Source organism: Glossina fuscipes, unplaced genomic scaffold (genome assembly GCF_014805625.2).
Source record: "Glossina fuscipes isolate IAEA_lab_2018 unplaced genomic scaffold, Yale_Gfus_2 150, whole genome shotgun sequence".
Taxonomy (NCBI): Eukaryota; Metazoa; Arthropoda; class Insecta; order Diptera; family Glossinidae; genus Glossina; species Glossina fuscipes.
In genome coordinates, this window is record NW_023998493.1 from 1,277,604 (window position 1) to 1,302,245 (window position 24,642).

The 24,642-nt window shown below is 33.3% G+C and overlaps 1 protein-coding gene and 1 non-coding gene across 2 annotated transcripts in view; one reads left to right on the top strand and one right to left on the bottom strand.

Annotated features, from left to right (window-relative positions):
• Nucleotides 1-1,541: 1,541 nt before the first annotated feature.
• The window catches only part of LOC119641506, a 51,529-nt gene continuing 28,428 nt past the window's right edge, over nucleotides 1,542-24,642 (bottom strand). Inside the window, exons 2-6 of the mRNA XM_038040226.1 lie at nucleotides 24,432-24,539; nucleotides 4,030-4,131; nucleotides 3,777-3,927; nucleotides 3,518-3,642; nucleotides 1,542-3,440 (exon numbers count right to left, since the gene is read on the bottom strand). Coding sequence (XP_037896154.1) covers nucleotides 1,923-3,440; nucleotides 3,518-3,642; nucleotides 3,777-3,927; nucleotides 4,030-4,131; nucleotides 24,432-24,518 — 1,983 coding nt within the window. The 5' untranslated portion in view covers nucleotides 24,519-24,539 and the 3' untranslated portion in view covers nucleotides 1,542-1,922. The remainder of the gene's footprint in view (nucleotides 3,441-3,517; nucleotides 3,643-3,776; nucleotides 3,928-4,029; nucleotides 4,132-24,431; nucleotides 24,540-24,642) is intronic.
• Nucleotides 9,982-10,054, top strand: Trnaf-gaa. The gene has a single exon. It is a non-coding gene; the product is annotated as a tRNA-Phe (tRNA).

Below are 24,642 nucleotides of genomic sequence, written 5' to 3' on the forward strand. Positions count from 1 at the left end.
ATTATTAGGCACTTTTGTGTGATCTTTTACGGTCTTCAAAACACTCTCAAGTAAGGGCAGACCGATTTACCTCGACTTTTCGTACTCCTGATAAGTACCTATTAATGGTTATTGACTGAACTAAAATATTGCTAAAAGTCTTTATCTTTTACAAACTCTTTTGTAATATCATTACGCGCAAAAGTATTCGGTTTTGAAGCATTCCGGAATAAGACAGTTAATTACCAACCGAAGATAAATGAAGTTTATTAGCATTTTTATTTACTTGAGTTACGCTTGTTCTTACAGTAAATAGGTTGACAATTCTAAATATTTTTGCTTTATAACAAAATGTTGTTCACAATTATGTTTTACTAGGTATGTGCAGGCATTTTGATCAGCGGCATCTATTGAAAGAAATGATAAAGTAATGCGAAGTATCAGTGTAAACAATAGTTACATTCGTTGGTTTTGACCTTTCTCAACATGAAATGAATGAGTTTTCCATTTAGTATTATTGAGGTATTCAGTGCATACAGACGCTAATCATGGAACGTTCAAAATTGCATTTGCAGTGTTAATAGTTAGCAGTTTTGAAGAAATCTGCTGCCGAAGCCCATTACACACTTTTACGTTTGCTCATCACGTTCTAGTTGTTGGACTTGATTTCAATGCAAACAACGGCCATGAGGACCAAAAATGTTCGAAGACAATGAATCCCAAAACTTATTTGATGAAAACCCAGCTCAAACTCTCAAAGAATTTTCGAACAAGTTGGCAATTAATGAATCAACTGTTTTAAACTTGTACGTGTATAATGGGAAAACCCCAAAAGGGGAGGAAATGGCTACCATACAAATTAACTGAAAAGGCCGTTTCGAACCGTTTCAACATCGACAGGCAAAAAAAGGAATGATTTTCTATGACTTTCTGGCTATGAAAAGTGGATCTGCCGCGACGATCCCAAGTGCACGAAATCATGTTCTAGTTAGAGAGGATAACCATCCACATCGACACCAAAGAGAAATATTCATGGCCATTCAGTGGCGCTGTGCATATGGCGGATTCAGTAAAGTGTAGTGTATTACGAGCTGCTAAAACTAGATGAAACTGTTCCTTTGGACGTCTACCGATGTCAGTTGACCGAATTGAACGATGTATAGTTGCAAAAAAACACCAGCAATCGGGGCTAATAATCCCAATGTCATCAACAAAAGAAACAAAATATATGCAAGCACTAATAATTAACTAAACGAAATATGCTCATATTTAGTAAAAATGGTTTAGTTCTCTATTTCTTTTATTTTTTTTTTATTTTCATGGATTTGCTTACTTGCTTTCATCAATAACCAAGAGAACGATATTAATATTCACGGCTCTCAACTTTTTGCTTATTTTTTGGATTTGATGTCTTCCTTCACAATTTAGTTTAGGTATTGCATATGACAATTCTCTTAAATATTATTATTTTTATTGAAATGATATTACTCGTCATCATTAAATTATAAATTTATCTTATATATGATTTAGACATAAAATACAAATATATCAATTTTTTCAAATGAAATCTACTGAATAATTTATACTAATCGTGAACAAAAAGAAATATACATGTATATATATATATTTTTTTAACAATCTCTCTTTACTATTGTTATATCATCCGTTTAGCAGTACAAGTAAAGTCGGTTTTTTTTGTATACATGTTTAACTAAATTAGAAACTATATGTTTATATATATATATATATATATATATATGGATGGAATGAATATGGATGGACTTTTTGGGTGAAAAAGAATAAGTTAGAATGTGTGTGAAATGTAAAACTATTGAAAGATCTTTTGAAGATCGTTTTCAATCAAATGCTTGAACGTTATGTTAAGAATATTTATGGTCTCTTGTAGGATTTAACACTTGTAATCTACATACAGCAATTATATCCTATCTTCGTAGACATGGTTGGCAAGTGCCAGGTATAACATAGGAAGGATGACATTGTGGACAATCAGGATTTTCTCCGAACCAATGCAAATGCTCGTCGGCTACGTTATGACCGTCGGGTATTTTTAATTGAAATGAATTATAAACATCGCTGGACAAATAGCCGGTTCGACCGGCATTTTCTAAAGGAAACGCATACTCTGGCACTGACCATTCCTTACGTATCTCTGAAATGTCAGCCTTAACATTAGTTGGTGCTGACGGTGCGGGTGGCAGTTGCGCTGTAGGTGTTTTAACAGAGGCTGCCGCCTTCTGTTGCGTTGCAATCTCATTCGTTTGGCTAGATGTTTCTTTGATCGTTTGCAAAAAGCTAGGCCGTGTTGTGGTAAGACTCGTGTTCATCTCTTTGTTTTTGCTATTAAGAACATTGTAATCAATTGCACTGTCTGGGTATTCTCGGCCATCCACTCCTATGGGAGGATCCAGTTTTGGTGGCTCTAAACCATCCGAAGGAATCTTCCATTCATAATATATAGGCGGACCTTGCGTAGTGGCGACATCGTGCTGTATAAAATCGGTAAAAGGTGGTAACAATGTCTTCGCTGGAGTTTCTATAGCACTAGTAGTGCTAGAGAAAGGCTTAGGTGTGGTTGGAGCTTTAAAACCTTGCGCTGGAGCAGCTGTGCGTATATCTTTACTTAGTTTATTAACGTCCAAAAATTGTTGGTGTAAATTATTAGATTCTTCAGCAAAGTCGAAAGATGCAGTAACAAATGTATTGTTGCTAGATATTTTAGTAAAGGGTTTTCCAGCCAAAGTTGTAGGCTTTGTAGTAGGCCGCAAGGTAGAAGTGCTGGCAAATGTAGAGCTACGTGTGCTAAATGGTGCCGAAGTTGAACCTCTTATTGTTGGTCTTGTTTTATTGATCGTCGTAGTATCCTCCAAATTATAGATGGGATAAAGGAGAGGAGGTTGATATATCTTCGATGGTTTCTTAACGCTAATAAAAACATTAGATTTTGTAGTAATAGGTCGTGAAGTTGTAGTTCCTATTGTTGTCCTTTGTTCATTTTTATGCAGTGCTTTACCGTTATATGAATTTTTACCAATCTTTGTTTGACGATTATCCTCAGCCGAATTCAGATCAAACGAAGTATTGTAACGTGTACTATGACTGGTACCCAAATCATCATTGTCATATTGTATATGTTCATCTTGACGCTGATGGAGAGCTGCTGCCCCTTGGCTAAACCTTATACCAGGTAGATGTTTTATGGTCGGAGGTCCTACTACGGTCGAAGGCTTTTTTGTTGCTGTCGTTGTTGTTACAAGATTTAATTTAGGACGAAAATTTTTATCCTTCTCCGTAATTTGAGCCTCATAAGCTGGCGGTAGAATAATCCGACTGGGAGGTGGAATTTTCCAACGCTGTCCAAAATTACGTTGACTCTCCACTTGTGTCGGCGACTTTGACCGATGTTTCTCGTCATCTTGATCAAAAATTGCATTCAGTAAAGGCTATATGGACAGTGAAAAGTACAAATGGGGGGAGTGACTAAATTTTTATTTTTGTTATCTATATTTAATTGCTTTACCTTTTGATATTGAGTGCGAAAGGATTCACCTGAATAGTCTGGAGCGTAAGGACGATCTAATAAATCAGGCCGAGGTGTGCGTATGTTTTCTTCTTCATCGTTTACAAATGGTTTGTCGCGTTGACCTGCAAAAATGTAATGCATACTTTTAGACGTAAAAAAATTTCCTATTAATCAATTCATTGATTGTATTAAACGGAAAGCGAATTGTTTTTCTTAGCGGTTTGATTCATTTTGTTCATACCTTCTTTGAACTTACCTATCAATAAATTTGCAGCGTAATCACTTTCAGCCTTTGAACAATTTACCATATACCAGTGATCACAAATCAACATGCGTTGTTGAAATAATGTGGTATTTGGGCAAGAGTAACTGAATTGACGTCCTAAGCCATCGCACATGTGATAGATCTTCAACACAATAGACATTTATTTAATAGTAGTAAGAAAAATGTCAAAGTGTATGATTATAGTGAAGCGGCTTGTGGAAGAAAAATTATCTGTGTACCATACCTGGCAACCAGTTTCAATGTCTGCATAGTAGCCGGCAGGGCGTCCTGTACAAGAAAAAGAGGTCTTGTCAAACGTACGATAAGCTCCGATAGCATTTTCACTCTGTACAAATAAAGAGCGATGGAGATATAGAAAAATGAATAGCGAAAGAGAGAGGTAGACAAACTATGAGAAAGCAATAACAATACATTTGCGAACTTAGTTTTCCTGAACACATAAATAATTTTGTAACAAATGTGTTTAAAATTTATTGAAAACATTCAAAAATCTTTAAGTTAGAAACCACGTAAGATATTTGCATAACATAATATTAAAAAAAACAAAACAAAAATCGAAATGTTAAGAGAAGATTGATCGATTGAAAAGATCAATCTATGACAATTGATGGCAAATAAATTTTACTGACGGAATATTAAAGACCACAATCTATTTCAATTGTTACCCAAAGACATTTTCTCAAGCCCTAAATTAAGTCATAGTTAATAGATTTACATGTAAACGCAATTTGGTTAGCACCGTTCACCTATTAGTTCACTTCAAGTGTATGACTTGCGGATGCAATAAAGTCACACATAAACATGGTGTTGCTTTAGTTTGCATGTTTTCTCTGTGTAACTTATGTGACACGAAAAATAATTTTTCCCGAAAACAAAAAATAACAAAAACGACAAAAATTTGTAATAGAAAAATCGAAAATTTTTCTAACGACCTGTTTAGATAGCAAGCAATAATTACGGCTTGTGTAACTGCTTATATATTTCAAGCTGGAACATCTTTTTGTTAGCGTACAAAACGGTAATGCCTTTAAAATTTGACGTGCTACTACACTAGCCAACATATGCACAAACGCAAACACTTATACTCTTTGCAAATAGATGTAGATACTGTTATCTCTTTGCAGTTAACGGTATGATTGCCCCTTTTGTATTTCATGTCATGGCATCTGCCGATGATAACAACTAACTACATACATACATACATACGTATACATGTGTGTATACATGTATACGTATATATAACTGTAGTTTTAATAATAATGATGATGTTGTCATTTCCAGTGACATGTGTTAATAAACATGTTTTTCATGAAAACTTTGACTTTTCCTAATTAGGGCTGCTGTGGGGTATGACATCATAAATAAAATTTTGTTTAACTCTATTAAAGATTTCTGCAGATAGATAAAGGTATATATTTATCTATATGTATGTGTTTTCTTCTTTTTTTTTTTGATAAATCGAATTTACGATAATTGTTTTTATAATAAAAGTGAAACTTCTCAATATGGAATTATTGTGTTATAGCCTGCAACACTTATGTGATACACGAAAGAACTTGGCATAGACTTAAATTTTATTACATTTAAAATCACTTTCTGAATCGATTTAAAATTATCTGTCCGCCTGTACTTCTTTGTTTTTTGTTTTTTGTCTTCAAGCCACAGGCGAGGCATTTTGATAAAATTTGGTACACTGATGTGTTTTGATCTAAGGACTAATCTTATTGAAAATGGTTCCAATCAGAGTGGGGTTTAGGACACCTCGTACCTAATCCTTATCTTGGAAAATCGTTGCATGCAGAACTGCGGGACAGTGTGGGTTTCGGCCCGTTATAGTGTTTTCACTTGTTATACCCTACACCACTTGATATACCCTACACCAGTTGTAATATAGCAATTTTGTGTGCACCTACGAAACACGCAGAAGATCTTATGGCGGTCCCTTCTTTTGTTACCTGCCTGTGCCTCGCCCCGTCTGTATGTCTATTCATCTCATATCTGTCTAAGCCAACTTGTGCGGCGTACAACACCTTATGTTGAAAAGTCGGTAGAAGGAAAAACTTACAATTTTCAAAGTTTCTCGACAAAACTCGCCCTATAACAGTGCTTGGACATTCCAAATTGGTATCAAAAATTTGGTTCGATTGTGGCCGTTTTTTAAACCTTCTCTCATATAACCATTCCTACGAAACTGAACCTTTATCTATTGAGTAGACATAATATTAAATATTTGAAGATGAAAATTAGATCGTAATACTAAACTGATATGGAAATCTGCTATATCGAATTTGGATCACATCGGTCTATTTTTGGATACCACCACAAAGTAGGTCTTTGCATGGAAGTAATGTGTACCTATGGTGTATTATTATCACAGCGACTGAATAAATTCATTAGGGGAAGTGATGTGGGGTGTCTAACAGCTGCCTTGTTCGGGTATAATGTTCCTACGTGTTTTATTTATTTATTCATTTATTTTCACCCTAAATTCAGCTAAAACAAATTAAAAGCCGTATTCACTTAATTGATTCTTAGAAATATTTGTTACGCTAAGTATTATGACTAAACTATTGCAACTATTACTACGCAGTATTTCTTATTTATTTAAACTAAGATATAAGATATAACGTAGAACGTAGAATACAATTTAAACTTAAATATAATATAAATCTGGGTAATATGTACCGTATTGTGTCGAAATTTGTTTTGTGTTATGTCAAACTGCTTTGAAGTAACATAAATCCGGGCAATATGTACCATGTTCTATCGAAAAATGTGAAATTCAACTTTATGATGAAATATAAAAATTAAAAATGCAAGCAGAAATACATTCAAAACGTAATAATTAGGATCATAAAATTAATTTTCATCATCATTTTCGTCAAAAATTACAGGTAATTAATTTCTTTTTCTCAAAGTTGGTTGAAACTCCTCCTGGTTATTTCTCCTTTATTAGTAAAGTTATCTGACGCAATTACACATATATGTCTGTTTCGATCTTGTAACTCTGTCTGGGTAATGAGCAAATTTTCGTTTGAATTTTCATATTTTGATCTTGTCAGCCGTTATCTAAATTTGCGCTCAAAACTACGTTTAGTATAAGTGTTACAATATACCGCAAATTAAAACAAATAAGAACACTGTAGTGTGTCGCAAACCACCATTAAATATTCTATACTACGATGCAGCTATAACGACCTTTCAAAACATATGCCGTATACCAAATTTCATCAAAATATTTCAAATTTACGGCCTGTGGGTTGAGCCCAAAAAACAAGTGGGACAGACAAGTTACGATGGATTCAAAAAGGGATTCTGAATCGAAGGCTTAATAAAAATTGGATCTTACTTAAATGCTTCTGCGTATTGTATACATATGCACGAACTTAATATACCCCTCTACCACAGGTGGTGTAGGCTATAATTATTATGAAATTATGAACTTCCAAAAGGAGGTTGTTATTCACGATGTACCCTTTTTTCCATTTTTCGTTATTTACCTTCTAAACAAAGCAAGTAAAAGCTTTACCAATTTCATTTCCAAAAAATGAGCGCCTATTGCCACTTTTCAAAAAGGAACTCATGAATCAGTTTGTAGCTGTCGGCGACTGTACTTGTCACAATTGATGAACGTAAGGACTACGCAATCTTATTAACGAGGAAAATTCCAAAATGTTGCGAAGAGGAAATTATTATTTTCGATACTTCGAAGGGCTAATAGCGTTAACAAGATTCACTCGTGGTGGTTTAATTGTTATATTGACCAACTGGACATGTAAACCGCACTTCTTAATGGCTTAGTCCAGAGAAAAACAATTGTTATATAATACATTAGTTCCAAGATAAATTACAAATAAAAGCCAAAAGCATTTGAACAAATATCAGACCCATGTTATGATAACCGCAGACTTTGTAACCTGTTGTCTTGAACCACGCAGATCACGTGTTGAACCTGCAACGCCTATATACGTTCGTATTGTTGTTGTGGAGTCGCAAAACATGCGCATTTTTTAAATGTTTCTTTTCAGCTAAAAGCAAACGATTCATAAAGAATGAAAAAGCGCGAAAAAACTGTGTATCGATGTTTTTTGGAGTAGATTAAGCATAAAGAAGCATTATTTACTCTTCCGAGCATAATTTTTTGTTTTGCGTGCGCAATCGGTCTTGACATATCATAGTAATTTCGAAATATTGGTATGATCAAGTGAAAAAATATCAAGTACAATTTGATGTCTATGTAATGCATCCAAGTAGAAAGTGCAAAAAGTAATAAAATCAACAAGTAAGAAAATTATATTCGGTCGTGGCCGAATCCTTTATACCCATCACCATTATCCTAAAAAGGAATTAATAAAAGGAAATTAATACTTGATAATATTGGGCGAGCGCGGACGACTTTTTCTGGTTTTTGCATTGTAGTCAACGCCAACGGGATATGGGGTTTCAATTTATTTGCGACTAGCAGGCCAGGCCTATGCAAATATGAAACGATACTGAAAACAAGCGAAAAAGTTTCATTCGATTCCCGAACTTTTTTATCTAAAAAAACATCGAAAAAAGTTTGGGGGAATGGCCGACAAGTCACTTTCTGCTTTCGAAACTCTAGGAGTTATCACTTTAATTACTATTGTAGGCGAGTTCTACGACTAATTTGGCTCATTTTTAATACAAACTTTCGTGCAGGATCTTGCGATGTTTCTGCCAAATTTGAAGTCGATAGCTTCATTTTTGCGACTAGGAGAGTGTCGACAACACACAACTCACAAACGAGCAGACATGGCTTAATCGATCCAGAATTTCATGATGGTGAAGAACATATATACTTTGTAGTACCCCTGAAGCCTGCTTCTTGTGGTTGCAAACATTATGAGTAAGCCACATATACTCAAAAAAAAAAAAAAAAACAGTACTTTAAAAAAAGTTATATATGACTTGGAACTATTGTAATTTAAACCTAAATCACCCTAACCAGAACAAGTTTTTCTTTTAGAGCTATCAAGGAAATTATCCAAGCGAGAAAATTTCATTCGGCTCCCAAATTTTTTCATCTATGGAACTATCCAGAAAGTTTGTGGGCACGCCCGACAAAGTTTTGAAAACCCACTTTTTTACATTTTGATTTAATATTCTTTTCTTTGATTTTCCCTTGTAGTCATTCTGTTACTGTTTTTTTCTGAAAGCAATAAGTTGTTGTAATAGGTTGTTTAAGTTTTTTATGACTTTATACATGGGGATATGTATAATGCGAGAAATTTTTCCCCCTCTAATAACCTTTAACTAAGAGACACTTTTGAATGAGATGACAATGGTTTTTGTTTTTCTCCCAACACTTTTTTATATTACATTTAATTGTTTTTTTTTTTTTTGGTCTTCCTTTGTTCTAGTTCATCAGCATATAGCAGACTCAATCATGACATAACAATCATAACATTCTGACAATTATAGTGGTTTAAAGGTTATAGTGGTTTCAGTGGCGCTACCTTTGTTATTTTCGAAACAATGAAAAACCCTGAATTTCGTTTGTTAATTAAACGTTGCAAAAAGATTGTTCACAATCCGCATTGGTTTGAAAGATGTTATAGCAATTATTGACTATCGAAAAAGTAGTATAGGAAGGAACGCTGATGACCCAATGGAAAGCCGCGAAGATTGGCAAATTTTGGCAAATTGACGAGGGCAGATCAACTGTATGTTTACAAATATCGAGAACTGAAATGACTGAAAATTCGATTTTGTTACTGTATAATGACTTTGCATGGAAAACATTATAGGGGAAATGATCAGAAAAACAAAACGATTTCCTCCAAATCTACAACAGATACAATAGAATACGTGTCTACCACATATGCATGCATATGACATTGCATTTGATGACAGATTAAAGACAAAACTACACACGGAGATGCTTACGAACAGACAAACAGAATCAATTCATAAAGTACTGTTAATTATGGTATGACCGATACAATAGTATGACTGTCTATTACAAGTCCCTCCGAATTTTGTATACTCATAAACAGTTTTAATAGACACTTATTCACAGGTGATGTGTAGTTCTCTTATTTAAAAATACGCTTTATTCAATGCAGAGAAGGATATGTAACGAGATAAAAATTTTATTTATTTTTACAGAAGTAATGCTATAAAGTAATCGATTACATAGGTGTGAGCGTAAGCCGAAATAGCTCAGTTGGGAGAGCGTTAGACTGAAGATCTAGAGGTCCCCGGTTCAATCCCGGGTTTCGGCAAGGATTTTTTTGTTTTCATATCTTAGTATTCCAATGATTTGAAAGATAAACACGACTTCTTGAACTGAATTTTTTTTTATCATTATTATTTATCTGCATTATTCCATTTATTTGTTTATTTATTTATTTTTTTTGTTCGTTTTCTGTCTATCTGAACATTAAATCTAAATTTTTGTATGTTACACTATCTATGGTAGCATCAATCTTCTTTAAATAGCTAGCCAAGCCTTTATCATATTTACGATTAAAAAGCCTTGAACTTAAATATTTAATAAAACTAAAAAAATTTGAAGGCTTTGTAAAGGTGTTTTAACCAAATAAATCTTTTATATATATGTATATGTATGTGCATTTGTATGGAAATTTGATATTTTGCTTTACTTTGTTTGACAGAATAAAGCAAAGATATATTCTTTAACTACTAAAAAGTAAGAAGAGAAGTCAAATCAACTAAACTAACATAAAATATCATACAAATTATTTTTAACTAACCAATATATCGAACTTTTTGAAGTTCTGTGTAGCAATGCTAGAGGGAAGCACTTGGTTAGTTTAGCTCAAATTTTTTATTACACGTAACAATTCTGTATTGAAGGTTGTTCTTCAGAAATAAAAGTCCCTAATTTAGGCAATCAATTGAAGTTTGAGCATAGGGAGCAATGATATGAATGCTTTTTTAAATATTGGGTCTTAACAAATGAAAATTAACCCGTTGAAATCAAACAATTTCCACTAAGAGTTGATCACAAATTGTGATGCTTCACTGTTATATTATATATAATATGTAGATGTTACAAAGCCAATTGCAACACCTCTTCACGTTTCCCTCCGTTTGCCATAGAGCGACGATAACGAACAACTAAAACCTTACTGACTTGATGTCAAAAGACAAACATTATTTGAAATTGCCAAACTTTATTGTACTGTCACCTTATGACAATATTTTAAGAAATATTTCAATTTATGCTGTCAAACGATACCAACAACACATAGCTCATAAATTAAAGAAAAATTGTTTTATAAGAAAATAAAAAAAAAATTTCATATACTAGCAATTTATTGTACGTTGTGTTTGGGATTTATCGTTCTAGAGAGGCGCGTAAGAAATATCTTCATAACTTTGTCGTACGAAAGCCTTATCAGCAGCTTAACTTACTTTACAGAATTTAAGAGCAATTTATCGCCCAATGTGTTTACAGCAAATATCCATATACCAAGCATTCATTCATTCGTTGTTCGTCAAAACGTTTGGAACACCCAAGAGAACGCTTTAGATACTCTATAAATTATATATATTCTTGATCGCTACCGAATTCTGAATCGATCTAAACATGCCGTCTCTACGTTTGCGTGCATGTCTTTGGTAATTATTATTCTGGTCGCAAAAATTAACATATTGGTTTCAAATTCCCCAAAAATGTTGCAAAATTATGCACATGGGATGGTATTAAAAGTGGCCCAAGCTCGTCGAAGGGTGTGCTGATAATACAACGTAAACTGAGAAAACGTACTCTTTCAAATCTGAAAAAAATGAGGTATTTTGCTTATTACTCATGGACTGCAACAGACATCACGATAAATATTTCCACGTATATTCTACATAAAGAAGAATATAAGATACATAAACCTTTCACTACACCGATCGATTCAGAATGATGTTCTCAATCGATCTACAATTTCTGATCGAATTTCTGAATCGATTTGAGCTTATCTATCTGCCTGCCTCTCTGAGTGACTGCCCACCTGAAGTCTGTCCCTGTAAGTTTGCATTCAATGCTTTGACAAAGTTTGGTACGCGGACATGTGTTTTAGCAAATTCGCCAAGACTTACTTTCGACTAAGTTGACGTGAACAAAATGGATCGGATGGCCTAATATTTTGAATCTACTCGTTATAAGAATTCATGAGACCAATTTCCTTGTAACTATAGTGATTGCTGAATCGATGGAGGCATAAAACTTATCAATTGGGCGCGTAACCACTAGACTGTGGTTTCCTTGTCTCTATTCTTCCTCAGTTCTTTCCAACCATCACTGCGTTACAGGTACACTGCCATCAGTGATTGGTAGCATTACATAGAAAAAAAAAAGGTAAGACGGTTTAATTTGTAATCTTTTACTACCAAAAAGTGGTCCCTAATTGTAGTCTGTAGTCATTCAAATTAACTGGGCTTCACTTAAATTCGTTATTTGTCATTTTTTAGACCCAACTGCATGTAAAAGTTCTCATGAAATGTTTTAGGGCAAAGAGAGCTAACTTTTAACGTTTTGTGATGAAAATTGATCTAAAATAAGAATTTGAAATAGAAACTAACAATTCTGGACTACGCAGGTATATTTTATTGACGCAACAACGTGCAAAATCTTCTATGAGATGTATGTTTTTACCTGAAAACAACTTATTTTATTGCTATTTTATCACAGAAATAAATGAGTAATTGTATTGATCGGGCATCGTCGACTATACTGTTTTTATTTCTTTTTTCTTTCTTCTTATGAAGCGCTTAAAATAGACCCGCCTTTTATTCGATCGTCACTCCGTTTGGCTGTCTGTTCGTCTGATGTCTGTCCGTCTGTACTCTATCCATGTAAATTTGTGTTTAAGGTACAGGTCGCAATTTTTCAGATATTTTGACGAATTTTGATACACTAACCGATTTGACCAAACGGCGAACGTTATTGAAAATGCTTTGGATCTGTCCACTTTTTCGACTAGTCTACATTTAACGCCCTATTTTGAATCGGTACAACAAAAAAACTTACAATTTTCAAAGTTTATCGACAGACACAACAGTATTTCGGCTCTATAAATTGGTATGAAAACTTTGGACCGGATTTGAAGCCCCTCTCATATAACGAAAACTAAGGTTCATATGACAAAAAGATCTAATTTTCCAAAAAATTAACTATCAAATTTGGGCCATCTCGACCTATTTTTTTGGATCCTACCCTATATAAGCATTTTTACGAAAATATTTGCTTTCTAGGTCAGAGAAGTTTAAGTGTTAATATGTTATGACTACAGTTGGTCCATAATATTAGTTCGATATACAAATGAATACTACAAAATTTGAACGACGTACGCTTATTTTTGGATCCTATCCTATATAAGGATTTTCACGAAAATTTTTGTTTTTAGGGGCGGAAAAATTTAAGTTTAAGACAAAAATAAGAATTGTGTACGATATATAATAGTCGGCCTAGCCTAACCTAGGACTATAATGCTGCCATTAATGCTTTTTTAGAAGACATCCGTGATCGTAACTCTAATGGTCGCAATTTGGCGTATAGAACCGCACATCAAAAACATCTTTCGACACTGTTTCATATCCAATGAAAAACTTTGAAACCATATCGATTCAAAAGAACAGCGCGATTTGGAGTAAATATGTTTCATTTTCCCAAGAAGTCAATAAAAAAATCACATTAGTAGTAAATAATATTGGGAAGTTAGAACTGAAAGTTAAGCTTAATTGATTGAGAATTAAAAGTTCTTAAATTAAGGCAAACTCTAAACATGTAATTTCAAAAAAAAAGCTTCTTTCCTTAACTCTCTAAGACTCATATGACGATCAGCAAACGCATCGATATTTTTGTTGATTGCAATTGTTGAAAAGCGTTGAGATCGATGCGGCCCGAATACCATTTCACGATTGTTTTTTTGCGAAAATGAGAAACATTTTTTGGTCTCAAAAATTTTAATTGTCACGATCAACTGTGTTTACTTTAACAAAGAATATATAACTTCTTATTTCAATCCGTGTAGAAACAAGTCCACAACAACAAAAAGTGTGTTACATACGTCCGTACAAACTTAATATGCCATGTACCACAAGTAGTGCAGGGTATAAAAAGAGCCTGCTTACAAGGCGGATCTTTAAATTTGTTTTTGAATATTTATTAAAAAACTCTTTCGAATACCTTAACAATATATTTATAAACATATGTAAAAATTTTGTTTTAATAAATGCACTTGCTTTCGGTAACAAATTCGAGAAATGAATCGACATGAGCCCATTTACACTCTTCATCACTTACGGCGCAAGAGCATAAGTAAATTTGTGTAAACGGTTATCCAAAAGAATTTGAGATAGCCCCACCTTCTATTATACCGACCGATTATGCGAGGTGTTCAATAAACTGGCATTGTTATATTGTATAGAGTTGTTTTTTTGGAAATTTATAGCCAGCAATACTTTTTATGAATATTATTTGTAAGCTATTTATGCTTTCAAGTCAAGAATGAAAATTTGAAGGCAGAGAAAGAATACGCTTGGAAGTTGCCACTTAGTTTTAAACTTGTATACACTATTTTCATTCTTCATTCATTCTTCATTCATTTGCGCATTTCAACAGCACAACTTCGAAGAAGGCGTCGATAATGGGAGAGAGGATAGAGGATTAAATAAAGATTGACTTAAATTAATTGCAAACTCAATCACTTTTAATAATTAATTCTCAATGGAGTCGTGTTTCCTGAGAGAATTGCGTTATTTTTCCTAAACATTGGCTTAGGTTTGGTTATTCTAATGTTTAAAAATTTACAGAAAAAATAAGAACACCTGTAGTAGTAGCATGCTTTTTAAAACGAGCCATTCACTAGTTCTAAATTATGTTTTTTTTTTTAGCTTTAATCCAGTTATAAATAGTTTTTTTTGGCATTTGAATAACAATAAAGTTGCGTGTTGCCATTTAAGAATTGTTTTACTTAAATGATTAAACATAAAAAGAGAAAAAAACAAATTGACATTTATTAGCTAAAAATAATACGCAAAATAGTTTGAGCCTAACAATAAATACAAGTGAAGGGAAACAAAGAAACAATTGTCCTCAGAAACCATAAGAAAAGGTATAGGGCGCACCAAATTCACGCAAGAAGTAATTTTATAAGAAAACTCGGAATCAAAAATAAAATTTGCCATGGAGTGTACGGCTAGGCAAGGGTCTATCCTTACATATCGGATACTTAGGTAAATGACATTTAAAGCTTTCCTGGTGAGCAAATTTTCCAAGACTTGGCTGAATTTCGTTGATGTAAAGCTCGATTTCTTGCTTCGTGTCTCATTTTAGATCTCAATAGCCTTGAGTAGGTTTCAGTAGTCTTAAGTTTTTGAATCAGTTGAACTGTGTAAGCATAAAAATGCAAACCTTCTGCGAAAATGCGCTGTAGAGAATTTTTTGAAATGTTCAATTCCGGTCGCCTCTGCCGAGTTGATGTCCTTGGTTTCTTACCGCAACACTCTTCCGTACTTATTCGATGATTTTTGCTGTGAGAAGGTTGAGGTGTTTAACATCACTATATTTTTGATAAATGTACTAATAGTTCGCCACACAAATTGCATAAAATTTAAAACTTTCTTGAATTTTGTGAGGGACGCCCTGTATAAGAGCGACACTAGCAATTGATTTATGTTCATATATAAGTTAAATGATTATATTAAATGAAATGTAAATAAAAATTCTTAACTAATTATTGTGACAATCATTTTAAATTGCGGGGAGATCGACGCAACGTACTACGATAAGCAATAGCAGCACAAAATAAACCTTACAAACAGCTTATGAGAAAAAGATGGGGAAAAATAAATTCTCTATTTCGTCTGTTTGCTAATTATCAAACTGTGCTTTCCCTTGCGAAAAATTCAAAAGATTTTATTCATTTACAAACAAAAAAAAAAAAAAAAACGATTTATGTGATAATTATTTGGTCATTATGAATGAAAGTGATATAAGTCCGTTTTTGCATCTACAGAGATATAATATATTATCAAAATATTGTTAAAAAAATGTTTTTCTTGATGCAACTCGTGTCACTAGATCATGGTTTTATTTACAATCGACTTCTTTAAGTGTAGATTACTTAGTTTGACAGCATCCTGAACTTAAACTTTCTTTTCAACGCAAATGTTCTTTTCCGACTAATTCGTTCGGCTCAAACATTCTGCTTATATACCATAAGTGATGCGCTTTCCTTCTCTCGGAAATTTATTTATTTATTTTTTTTTATGTAAGTCTTATAGCATTTTCAATTATGCCACAACTGACTTTTTCATAGTGAGTAATAACAATATCGTTTTGACTGTTTTAATTTGCATTTCAAAAGGTGTACATATAGAGCGAAAAAAATAATAATTATAATAATGATGAAATTATTGCTCTTTTATTTCTAATTATGTAAATTGCTTGTCTGTATACGTATTCATGCAAACAGACTGAAAACATTAGCGACTACAAGTACTGCACCATAAGATACAGGCAACTCTCGCACAATGGTACACGCAAATCAATTTTGCAATTACGAAAATCTTCTTTCGTACATTCATCCTTAGGAATATTTCTACAACTTTTTATATCAATATGTGGAATGGATTGTGATTGCGATTATTTTCTTAATGTCGATAGGTTTATCGCCACATAGATACATCTGTTATAGATTTCCAACTAGTCTTTTACTTATTGTCAAGGCAGTTGTAGGTATGCAGAAGTATATAAATTTTTTTTGTATCCCTGGAGCGAATTAAAACATGAAACGACCTTATGGAAGTTAGGGAAGTGAATGTTTTCGCTAACTTTTTAGAGTGTTATCAATTTAAATATTTTTTAGTTTAACTGCACGATTTCGTATTGCACCAGCTCGCTTTGAGTATTTTAGGATAGCGGACGATGTCCATTCTCAAACCCGATCTATTCGCAGACACTACAAATACATGGCAAAGGGGATGTATTAACTAAACATTCCACCTCAGTCCATCCGTTGCTAAAACGAACGTGATACCGTTAAAGTAAACTGGAAAAAAGGGGACGAACATAACTAAATGATTTCTGACATTTACGGCGACGGATGTGTACAGATACTCTGCTGTTTGCTTTTATCCATGAGAATCGAAAACTCAAATTTTTGACAATGGATGTAAAAATCCGATTGTCGCCATAGATGTTCTATTTCAAAACAATATCCCTTGGATCTCGTTATAAAACCTCCTGACATCTATTAATGGCGCCATATGTGGTTTACTGCACCACTTCGCCCGACAAAAATATTCACTCATTTTGGTAATAATATGCCAAAAGCTACACATGATTTTCACGCAAAGACATACGTTTCATGAAACCCCGCGTAATTGGAAAGTTCTTATAGGCGTTGGTTTTCCAAAAATAGACCTATGTAGTCCAAATTCGATAAAGTATATTTCGATATCAGTTTACTGTTTTCAATTAATTTTCACCATTAAATAGTCAATATTACATCTTTTTAGTATATAAAGATTCAAAAAAAAGTGGACCAATCGCAACCATTTTCAATACTTAGATCAAAGCAGGTCGGTGTTTGAAATTTTATCAAAAAAAGTCAAAAATTGCGATCGATAGCTTGAACATAAATTTTCGTGAACAGACATCAAACAGACAGGCACACAGGAGCAAATTCAGAAAATGATTCTAAATCGGTCGGTTTAATATAAGGTGGGTCTATCTTAAGACCTTCTACATGTTATATACGTCCGCCCAAAATTAGTATACCCGATACCATAAGTAGTGTAGGGTATAAAAATCAAAAATTTAATTGGCATATCCTCGAGATTGTAAAATCAATATTCTGCTTGCGATTTGGTGCATAAAGGTTTATTAAAACTTCGCTATCCGATGTTCGATGATTAGGGATAATTGGTTGAATGATATTGTAATACCGGCCAAGTGGTGTACATTAAGTTTGTCAAATGTTTTTGCCCCACAGAAATTTGCTTCGAGAGTTCTGTAAAATATACACATGTTTTTCAACACCATGAGCAGCGAAATCAACTTAGCGTTGTACCTTTATAGATCTACGAAACGATTAAGGCTCTCAGTCTATGCCTAAACAATCAAAGTTGATCTAAATAGTTTTCTATCAATTTCATTAGGTTCTCTATCCTAAGATTAACTAAAGAGCCCGCAAACAATAGGTAACAATTTAACTTTCTTTCTTCATAAATTATTTTCGAACTTGTACTTTAACCTTTAAATTTTTTCTAATTCTATGTCTGAAAACCAGTTACTTCGGACCAAGTGTTCATTCATATTTACCAGGAAGGCTTATATAAACTACAAGTAGGAAAATTTTATTCGGTATCAACTGCAACTTTTATACTTGTTAACGTTATCCTGAAAAAGCCAAACAAAAGAGAAGAAATTGAATTTTCATACTCTATAATGTTGGGTGGGCGTAGTCGCTTCTTCCTATTTTTGTAGAATAAAAATCGCGCAACTATTGTCATTTACGCGCACCGGAAAAAACCCCAAAAACCCGAGGTGTTCTCAATTTGTATTGCATTGTGGGCGTGTCCTTTCACCGGTTTGACGAATTTTCCCTACTAACCTGTATGCAATAATTTCAAATCTTATTTGCTAATTTGAAGCATATATCTATATTTTTGCCACCATAAGTAAGTTTAGCACAGAAATTAGCAGATAGATAGATAAACGTGGCGACAAACATGTTTAGAACGATACCGAAGCTTCTTTCTGGGTCCTGCAAACGTTTTGACAAAGGGATAAAATATCAATATTTTTTATTATTGAGGACACTTGTCTGATTTTTCCCCCTTTCTGCATCGGTGCTGCTGAAATCGCTATAGAGTATAACTGCATATTGTTATATTTCTTTTTGGAAACAATGGTGGTTTCAGGTTGTGTTGTATTCTGGGCGTATCTTTTGAGCTTTTTTGGCTCAATTTCAATTGTAGTTTTAAAGTAGACAGCTTCCCATAGCACAAACAGATAGACAAACGGACAAACGAACATGCTTAAATCAATTTAAAATTGAATGCAGATCCAGAATATATGTACGATGTGGGATTTCGGAACCTACCTTGTGGGCATTGCAAAGTTTTGACAAAATGAATCTTTCGTTGGTGGGTATGAAAATATGGAGTTTTTATATTGGACCTTTAACTAATTATATAAGGCGATGATGCAGACTACATACTGTTTACAATCAATAAATTTAGAGTAAATGAATCTTCGAACGGATCCATCTTATAGACAAAAATCGTTTGAAAACTTATGATGAATGGCGGTATACAGTGGTCTTGTTTATATATATATATATTTTTTTTTTTTTTTTTAAATATGACTTATCAGTCAGCAGACATTGCCTATACGTGTAACAGGGTGGATGTCAGAAACAAACAAATGAAAAGAAAGAGGTAGGTAAGTAGGTGGCAGCAGCCTGCCGGATGCGTGCCCAATTGGTAAGTACTATCACTTTACCGGCTAACCCCAGTTACTATAGCTATGATGAAAGTAAAACTCTACCATATTTGAACCTGCAACTACTGACTTGCTAGTCGCGATTATTATTTACTCTGCTGCGCGACGTGGATGATTTAGTAGTTGTTTTCTATATGTGTGTTTTATATCGACTTGCAATATAAAGTTAAAGCATTATTTTTTTGCCAAATACAATTTTTTACTTATTTTCGTCACAAAATATAACAAATCATAATTAACTATCATAGAAAGGCCTCCGAGTCAAAGGTTTCGAAAAGTGGATCTGCTTTGTTCATATTTAGCGTAGTTAATTTATATGTAAAGTCACTATTTTCGATCATTTATTACTAAAAATTAAGCTTTGTTGCACTAAAAAGGGCTCCTTTTTGTATGAGAAGCATTCAAAATATGGCCTCATTTAACTCAAATTTTCTATATTCGCTCAGTAAGTCAAAGAAATTGTTCAACGATTTTTGCCGAGAAATGTTAAGGAGGAGTGACCGTAGAAACGATCCATGTCAATTAGTTTGGAAAAAATTTCCGCAACAAATTTTCACAACTTATGGACTGTACATATAGATAGTCTTCCAATAGAGAGGACGACGCCTAGACATGTTTATGAGGACAGTCTCTCACAAATCCTTCTAGGTCTTTCATACATCCGCACATTCACTTCATTGAATTATGCAAATTATAAAAAGTTAATCAACACTGTCATAAGAAAATAATTTACAATATTCTCAGAGATCTAAGCGAGTATAAGTAAACGTAGGAATAGCGCAGTGCAGCTAATCCGCTTCTTAACTAATCGCATAATTTACTTTTTCGTTTACGGGTTGTTCATTCTCCTGCATCTCACCTTGTCTCTAGGTGCCCACCTCACTAATGAGACGTTGGAATTAATGCTCGTTATAAATGAGTTACCTGTTTATCTTAACGTATCTGAGTGATAATTATATTAAAAAAAAAAAAACAAAACAAAAACAAATGCGCCATATGAAAGCACAATTAATATATGTTCCATTAAAAAATTAATGAACGCTATGTCAGGTCTTGTGTATGTCTCGACAAAACTCTAGACAATTCAATTTTGTTTTGTTCTTTTTTTCCACTCTAGATGTGTACGAGAGAAGGAGAATAAATTTTTTATTTCCCGCGTAGAAACTTTTAATTTATTATTTTAGACTAAAATAAATCAATTACATTAGGAAAGTAAAAAAAAAAAAGAAAAAGAATAACAACAACAAATACTGAAAATAATAATAATAACAAACTATATATGCAAAAATTTTTAAGGTTTCTTTTGTTAATATAACCAACGACCTTAACACAAATTTTGTTGAACTTTACATATATACTTTACATATATACATGAATCTGTAGACAATTGTGCATGTAAAGATCGGCAAATGAGAAATTTTTATAGATATTTTCATATGAAAAAAAAATTAACATTTGTTCTCATGTAAGACCACAGTTGACTGAACACCGAATTAATAAAAAATTTACGTATGTACATGTCAGTGTAAATAACATGACTCTCTAATGAGCTGAGGAATGTTTGATTGAATTATACCCTTTTTTTACCGATTAAGCAATTTCTTTTAATTATAAGCAAAGTGATATTAAGAAAAAATTTTATAAAATTTTAGTTTCTTAATATTACGCTCATTAACAACAGATAAAACAAATATACCGTTGCCTATTACTGAATAAGATACTAAGAAAGTTGACTCACCACCAATCGCAAGACGTGAAAAATATTCGCCGTTATTTTCTTATAAAATAAAAGATATTACTAGGCTTATTAGGAAATCAAAGCCGATAGCCTTAGATGCTAGTGCTTTTAAGAGTTTAGTCTTAGAATTTATTTCTCTGGCGAAATTAATAATAATAAGAATAATAATAATATTAGGAAATCGTAAAGATAATTTTTGTATCGAAAATTATAAGAAAATGCTTTGCGCTTATGAATATAAAACGAACGATGTACTGTAGCCTTGATGTTCATACGGCCATACACGGTGAACCATCTGCGCACCTCGGGGTAAGAAAGGCCCGCTTATTAGGGAATTGTCTTTCCCCCCGTGGGTGATCACTCAACTCAATTGAGTGCCTATGGTTGTAGGCAACCCGTCTGATTAAGGCATCAAGCCAGGTGCAGACGTTAAACACACAGAGCGATCTGTAGCCTTGATGGAAGCAAACTCCGCGGCAAAATTTTGGTGCTTAAGACTCATTCTGAACAGTTCTAAAAGATATCAACAGAAGCTTTAAGATGTCGGAATTTTAAACACAGCGCTGACTCTTATCTTTTAGGTACATTTTAGCTGCCTTCTATCGCTTCTTGTCGTAAGTTATCCAAGCGGAAGTTACATTTATTACTGTGCTAAAAGGCCAAATATGCTTTGCAACGCCTTTTAAAGAAGCTGCTTACGTTACCTTCCGATACTTGTCAAGGGATCTTACAAGCTTCTATGTGGAGTCTCTGTTTTGATTGACATGAAAATGCTGAACCATGTAGCAGCGAAAGCAAATCATTCGCCATTTAGTAAAAGTTCTCCACAAAGTACTTCATAAGCTTGCGTAGTAGAAATGTTATGAAATCTACATATAGGCACATTCACTTAGTGACTTCCACACCATAGCCCTTCTTTCCTCCAAATACACGAGTTTTGAAAATTTTTGTTTACGCATTAGTTTAAAACGTCAGTTTAGGTTTGACTTAAGCGGTCATTGCCCATATATCGTGATAATTAGATCCGTAAGCCTTTCTTTTACGAAAACGTTTATTATTGAAATCTCTTTAGTTTTTCACACTCTTTTAAAAATTATGCGATGTTCAAAGTATTTTACATTGTTTTATATGCGCAGCAAAGAGTTTGGTTGGTGAATGTCAACTGCAAACTTAATTCATTTTGGCAATGATTTACTAACTAATTAATCTCTTTTTCTTGCACATAAGTTCCAAAAAAAAAAAAAAAATTCCTTTATGCACCTGCTACACAATTTGTTTGCTGTAGATTCCTTTTTTACATGAAAAGTTAAATGGTTTTGAACATATTAATATATTAAATAATTTATACTGCAAGTCTTTGAAAAAACTATATTCGTCCAGGGCCAAAACTCGCATACTCACCACCATTAAAATTTTTACCGTCCTATGCTTTTATGTATGATTATAAAGAACGGAATGGCATGAAGTTTATCTTTCACCTTTTAATTGACTAAAAGTCACATCGACCATAATTAATACAGAACTAACGTACTTAGTATGTCGCATTCTACTTTCCAAGTCTTTTTATTTGATACCCATATCGATGGTATTGTTAAGAAAAAATTAATCCGCCAAATCGTGGTGTCCATCATATTTTTTTTAGAATTAACGCATTTTTAGGCAGACAAAATATCTTCACTTGAAGAAGGTAAAAAATAGTTTTAAATATTCTGCCCTGTATGATTAATAAGCATAATAAATTAAAAATGGGGAAAACAAGAAAATTTAACTTAAACCAACAAGTTTGTGTGGGCATAGCCGATATAACAGTGCCAGTCAAGTTGCCAACAGCGCATATTGGAGTCACAAGAATGAAAAAAAATATATATATAATGAATTTTGATCTCCTTCTGTGTGGAACAATATACAAGTCTTTTGTATGCAAAATGGTTGTGAAAATTGGTTTTTAATAATAATGATAAAAATAAAAGGTCAACTAGTAGACGATGTTTTTCTTGAACATTATTTGTCGAAATGAGTCTAAGCAACTATTTACAGACCAAGTAAAACACAACAAAAGCCACTAAAACATACCTAAAGTCCCAGTTATAGGTCTAAAAACGGTTCTGCAAGTGTATGCAATGTTTCAACAGAGGAAATTCGTGAAAGAAGCTAAATGGTCTATCTCAAGGTAACACGGTTTTTCTTACAAAAATGAATGCAATAAATGATCTCAAGTAGGAACTTTGCCCATGGTGTCCTTATCTACAACTTCTTTTCTTAACTGAAAAGTACGGCTATTAAGCATTTGTTTTCAATAACTTATTTTTTTTTTTTTGGGATGTGGAGTATATAAGGACTACATATATACTCCACTCCATGAGATATGGCCTATATGTCGAGAGCAGCAAAAATTTATAATGCTTAGTTTGCAATCGTTCACCAATCTTACCATATGGCATATTTTTCGACGTCCGAGAAATTTGAAAATTTGTATACTAACCTTACAGCAACGATAAAAAGGACTTATTCTATAAAAGACCTGTAGGCCTTTGCTAGTCTTACGCATTTCCATTTTATGCAATGTATTCAAAGTAGACTCAAGCCTACGGCATCCGAAGGCGTATAAAGTGAATTTTGAAGCACTCGACAGTAGATCTTTTACCCTTGGCCAGAGCTTTATTTGTGTAGAAGGTGGTCCTTATATTGTTTACGCAGTCAACTTCCTTATTATAATTGTGTGTAAATGTGTGACTTATCCACTGTGTGTATAAATGTGTGACTTATCCACTTTGATAGCCGCCTAAGACAATTTGTGAAAAACATTTAACTCTATCTACTATCTACTCTAGTACTCATAATTCCGTCTTATCTTTTGATTAAAAATCAGCTCGTAATTTAATAGCTTTGAAAATCCTACTTTAGACAAGTAATGCTAAGCGTGTTTCAAAATCAACGTTCCATGCACCTTACTCATAAGAGCATACACACCTATGGCAAACGTTTTAGGCTTTCAAATGTATTCAGTTGACCTTTTAGTTCTTTTACATTTAATTATGATTTATTAACGAAGGAGTGAAAAAGTTAATTAAATAGTTTCACTACTGATAGCGTAGCGTTTGTATTAACAAGATTACGGTATGAGGTAGTAATTGATATGCTAAATAAAACTTGTTAAGAGAATTTATCAAATCATGTAAATATATATTGTGTGAATTATTTACATACATCTATGAGAACAAGTTCTAAGGAAAAATGTCGTTTTCTCACGTACAAAATTCGACGTCAGAACGCATATCTCTAACTAAGAATTCTTAACATACCGAATTATTCAACATATTTTAACTGAAAGCAAGCGAAAACAAAAAGAAAAACAAAAACAAAGAAAAATAAAAAATCTTTAAAACTTAATTACCTGAGCATTGATACATATACATAGCTTGTGATAGCATAATAGCAGCCAAAAGAGAACTGTTAAAGGAAACCAAGCGTTTGTTTCCATGCTGACGATGAATAGAAATTTCTAAAAGAGAAAGCAAAAAATAAAAAAAAATAAAAAATTAGCAATAAAAAAAAACACGAAAGACGCCCGAGCAGGGACTTGAACCCTGGACCCTTGGATTAAA